At 41.5% G+C, this 5,337-nt stretch overlaps 1 protein-coding gene across 1 annotated transcript; it reads left to right on the top strand.

The window, feature by feature from the left end:
- Window positions 1-2,077: 2,077 nt before the first annotated feature.
- Window positions 2,078-4,235, top strand: LOC143280324 (uncharacterized). The gene is made up of 3 exons (XM_076584959.1): window positions 2,078-2,537; window positions 2,910-3,209; window positions 4,222-4,235. The coding sequence occupies exons 1-3, from the start codon at window positions 2,078-2,080 to the stop codon at window positions 4,233-4,235; spliced, it is 774 nt and encodes a 257-aa protein (XP_076441074.1).
- The last annotated feature ends 1,102 nt before the right edge of the window (window positions 4,236-5,337 follow it).

Below are 5,337 nucleotides of genomic sequence, written 5' to 3'. Positions count from 1 at the left end.
TTAAATAAAGTAAAATGAAGGTGATGACTCTGTGTGTGTGTGTGTGTGTGTGTGTGTGATTACATATGCGTGCTGTTCTTAAAATTAAAGAAGTAGTATGAAGGATGTCTGCGTGTGCGTGTGTGATTTTTTTTCTTTTCAATGAAGAAAATGAATAACTTACTGATACCCGTATGAGGAGGGTTATTTTCCTGTTGTTAGCTTACATTTTAGGGGAAAAAACAACTATTTATCAATCCTATTTATTAATTACTTTTTGTGCTGCTGGAAACGTTATGCAATAGCCCATCATCCGTACATTACTGCAGACTTTACAGCAACACAGGTTACAGTGATGAGAGTGAAGGCCTTTTTTTTCTTTTCAATTTTATATATAAATAAAGAAAATGAAATTGCTGATTACTGGGTATGCATGTTAGTTTTTGTGTGTTTTTTTTCTTGTATTGTTTGTTTTTGGGTTGTTTGAGGGGTGTTTGTGGGTGTGTGTTGATGTGTGGGTGTGGATTGTTGAAGGACATGGAAAATGCTATAATCAATATACATGCATGCAGTGTTTTGGGTTTTGTTATTGTTGTTCTTGTTTTTACATACAGAAACATAGAAAGTTTTGTGACGACTGTGAGAATTAAAATGGAATTAATTTCCTATTGTAGTGTTAGTTTTTATTTTAGAAAACAGCCCAGTTAAGCCTTTGAGTGGTCGACATAAACAGATTGTGCTCCTGGCAAATCGATGCAATGGCCCATCACTGGTACACCACTGCAGATTTTTACAGCAACACAGCTTATTGTAATATGAGAGAGATACCTTTTTGTTTGTTTGTTTTGGGTTTGTTTTTGTTGTTTTACTGTATCATAAAGGAAATGAAGTTGGTGATGACTGGATAAGCAGTGGGTTTGTTTTCTTTCTTTTTTTTTTAATGAATATGAAAAATTCTTAAGCATGTATGTATGTATATCTAAGTAAACATCTGTATGTATTTATCTCTGTATCTCTCTTTCTCTCTCTCTCTCTCTCTGTGTGTGTGTGTGTGTGTGTGTGTGTGTGTAATTGAGTTTGAAAAGAAAAGAACCCAAGAGTGTGTGCTTTTTCTTTTCTTTTTTTTTCTCTTTTTTTTCTTTTCTTTTTTTTCTTTTTTTTTTTTTTTTTTACTATCAAGGAAATCAATACACTATTGACGACCGTGTGTATCATGGTGATTTTTTTTTAGTGATGGTGGTGGTTTTAAAAGTAAAGAAAATGACATCATGGACTCAGTGCCCTTTGTTCTCTTTTTCTGAAGCAGCAACACAGCCGTTCATTTTTTCAACATTTGGAGAATAAGGCTGTGCTGTTGGAAAATCTACGATTTGTTTTCACAAGAAATGAATTTTAGAAGACAATTGTTACTGAAGATATGGTGATCACAAACTTTCTATGGGAGTCAGAAAACGATTTTGTTCCTGGATAAGAATTTGTGCAAAATCTTTGTTCTAAATGAAGGTTTTGTTTGCTTTGCAGGTTCAACCAGTTTCAAGCATTTCAGTCTTACCAGACATGCAGCTCAAGACAAACACAAATGGGCGACTAAGAAAAGGGATGCTGACCTCAAGGCCAAAGAACTTACACCAGAAGGAAATGCTCCACCTACAGAAGCTTCAAAACTTTTAGACACTTTGAAGGCAGAGGAAATAAGCAGGTTGAAATTTCCACAACGCCCATCACATTGCCAAGGGCAATCTTCCCAGCAAATGCTGAGTTCATAAGTGTAATGTGTGATGGAACGACAGACTCAGCAAGACGTGAACAGGAAATCATTTATGTTAGGTTTTGTGATCAAGGTGAAGTCAACGTCTGCCTATGTGGTGTGAAATTTCTAGACAAGGCTGATGCAAGTCATATTTGTGAGGCAATAAACGAATCTATGACTGAAGTTGTGGGCGAACACTGGAAAGACAAACTGGTGGGATTTTGTAGTGACGGCGCTGCTGTAATGATGGGCTGCAACTCTGGTGTAGCCACCAGATTGAAACAAGATCGTCCGAAGCTTGTTGTCGTACACTGCACTGCACATAGGCTAGAGTTAGCATTTGAGGACATGACCAAACAAGTCGACGAATTCTTGCTGAACCTCTACAAGTTTTACCATTACAGTTCTGCCAACAGGGCGATGCTGGAAAGAGCAGCCGCAGCTCTTGACATCCCCTTTCTGGTGCCAACAAGAGTGGGGGGGACACGGTGGGTCTCTCACGTCGACCGAGCTCTTGTGAATCTGACAAGAGCTATGCCTGCCATCAAGGCTCACTTGGAGCAAATCACCAACCCTGATTGCACAGAACGTATTGCCAGCGACGTGAAGAACAAAGCCATAGGGTTTCTGAGGATGATCAATGAGCCACGATTTGCTCTTACCACTGCATTTTTGAGAGATCTGTTCGTTTGTCTTGCCAAATGCTCCAAAAGTCTGCATGAGAGCAAGAGGGGCATTTCCGGGGTCTACAGTGCATTAAACAATCTCAAATCAAAACTAGTGAAGCTGTCGACATCCGATGGTCCATGTATCAGAGAAGAAAAACAAAACCTTGGTCAACCGGCTACTCAAGCAGCAGAAAATGATGGATATCGAAATGACAAGCAGGCCATTCTGCAGTCCTTGCAGGATTATGTTGACACTAGATTCGAAGATGTGCAAGGAACTACTCTTGCTGCAATGAAAATTGCAGATTTTTCATTATGGCCAGCACTGAATGACAATCAGAATGTGTAGGACAGTTTTGGAAATGAAGAACTATCAGACATTTTGGACGATTATGAAGACATTCTTAACATTGAACGAGGTGCCACAGAAGATGAATGGACCGACCTAAAAAACTATGCCAAAGGAAAGGCTGTTGGGTCTACTGCGTCTTTGTCTTGGTCATCTCTCCAAGGCAGAAGAGAAGAGATGACTAACATTCTCAAAGTCATGGATTTTTTGCTCTCTCTACCATCTCATTCAGCTGACTGCGAAAGAGGATTCAGTCTGATGAAAAGAGTGAAGACAGACTGGCGATCAAGACTGAGAAGTGACACACTCACAGATCTCATGGTGGTGAAGTTACAGTCTCCAGATGTCTCCGACTTTGACCCACTTCCTTCTATCAATCATTGGTCTAAGTGTGGTCCAAGGAAGAGAAGGCCAAACTTTCAAAAGCGTCAGAAAACTGAGAAGCCGGAAAGTGAGAGTGAGAGTGAGGAGAATGGATTAAGTGACTCAAGTATCGAAGAGGAATTGATGTAAACAAGAATTAAAGGTGAGAAAATGAATTTATGTTTGAGACTTGTTGCTCTATGTTTTTAGTGTGCGCTCTTAGTTTTCAGTTTGCGCTCATCAAAATTCTGAAACTAGAGCGCAGGCGCTCATGTGAAAAAATGTTAATGGCGAACCCTGATTATATATATATATATATATATATATATATATATATATATATATATATATATGCTAATGAGATGGGTAGCACTTTGTGCTTTTTACTGTATTTCAGAAAAACACATTGTGTTGTTAGAAAACCCATGCAATGGTTTGTCACATGTATGCCATTGCAGATATTACACACACCATACATGGTGAAATCACCACAAATCATGCAGTGTAATATATTGTTATAGTTGTCATTATTCAGGTTTTATCAGTTATATCTTTTGTAAATAAAAAGGAATACGCGGAATTTCTGGTTTCTATTTTCTCTGCATTTATTTATGTTCTGATACATGTTGCTGGTTTCACATTAAAATGTCATGCCTGTCATCTCTTTTTCAGTATCTTCGTATAAAGTCAGTTATACAGAACTATCTTCCACCCTCCTACACACACACGCGCGCGCACACACACACACACACACACACACACACACACACACACACACATGCACACACACGCACGGACACTTACATACTGTTTCATACAAACACACACAAACCTGTGATACAATAGTGCACAAATACATACACACAGATTATCCAGTGGTGTACACTGTGACAGTGATACTGGTACAGTGTCACACACACACACATGCTGAAAACACTGCAGAAACTGAACAATTGGTGCATGCACTCACCACAAGCCCGGTGACAGCACACACATAAGATGAACATTTATGTGCTCATGACACAAGCGCCAAATGAACAGTCAAGCATGCACACGCAGAGTACTGCGTGTATGCGTGTTTGTGTGTGCGTCTTTGTGTGCCTGTGTTCCAGTGTTAGAGAAGTAGTCCATCACTTGTTTTTAATTTGTAGTTGGTGTTCCTTGGCATCATTCCACTGTGTTCAGGGGAATTGGGGGGTGAGGAGGGACAGGAGGTAACTGGATAGGGGATCGGGGTGGGAGAGGTGGGAGTGAGGTGGGTGGTGGGTGGCGTGGGGGGCACTGGTAGTGTTGTTTACTGCTTGGAGACCCTTGACACAAAAGTGTCAAGCATTTTGGCCTCCACAGCTACTTGAGGCAGGCAGTTCCAGTCTATGATGGTTCTAGGTAAAAATGAAGAGCCTTTGTACTGTGTTCTGGTGGTGATGATGGAAAACTGTTGGTTGTGTCCTCGGCTTTGGCGAGACGGCAGTGGGCTGAGTTTCCTTTTGAGGTTTGGACAGTGATTGGTGTAAATTTTGTACAGCATCGAGAGCCTGGAGGTCTTGCGTCACTTCTCCAGAGAGGGCCAGCTCAACGACTCTAGCATTTCGTTGACACTTGAGGTGTTCCGGTACCTGCCCAAGATGAAGCGAACTGCTCGACGCTGTACGGCTTCCAGTCTGTCAGTGTTCTTTTTAGTGGAGGAGTCCCAGACGGATGAGCCATACTCCAGCAAGGGGCGTACAAAGGTTTTATATGCTCTTTCTTTGGTGTTGATGGAGCTGATCTTCAGGTTCCGTCTGAGGAAGCCCAGGGTTCGGTTAGCTTTCCAGCAGATATTGTTGATGTAGTCATCCCAGTTCAGTTCTCTCTGGATCATGGATCGTAATGCCCAGGTATTTGACTGATGAGACGGTGTCCAGGGTGTGGCCATGCAGGTCGTATGAGTGATGGATGGGGTTCCTACTCCTTGTGACGCGGAGAGTTTAGCACTTTGCAGGATGAAACTCCATGTCCCAGCTCTTCTCCCAGTCTGCTTGGCGTTGGAGGCCATGTTGTCGCTGGTCCTGATCATTGCCGTTGGAGATCATCCTGTATACTGCTGTATCATTCGCAAAGAGCCTTGCCAGTGAGGTCAGTTTCTCCGGAAGGTCATTAATATATACTAGGAAAAAGCAAGGTCCTACCACAGACCCCTGAGGGACTCCAGACCTTACACTGATGTAAGAAGACGTGGCTTCATTCAC

The sequence above is a fragment of the Babylonia areolata genome, chromosome 3 (assembly GCF_041734735.1).
Source record: "Babylonia areolata isolate BAREFJ2019XMU chromosome 3, ASM4173473v1, whole genome shotgun sequence".
NCBI lineage: Eukaryota > Metazoa > Mollusca > Gastropoda > Neogastropoda > Buccinidae > Babylonia > Babylonia areolata.
Note: the sequence above shows the minus strand (reverse complement) of the source record. Positions and strands in the feature narration are given on the sequence as shown.

What these genes read in the sequence shown, in the direction of transcription:
- LOC143280324 (XM_076584959.1), top strand. Translation starts at nt 2,078, where the DNA reads ATGACCAAACAAGTCGACGAATTCTTGCTGAACCTCTACAAGTTTTAC. An exon ending in GTCGACATCCGATGGTCCAT is followed by an intron (nt 2,538 to 2,909) that starts GTATCAGAGAAG and finishes CATCTCTCCAAG; the next exon opens with GCAGAAGAGAAGAGATGACT.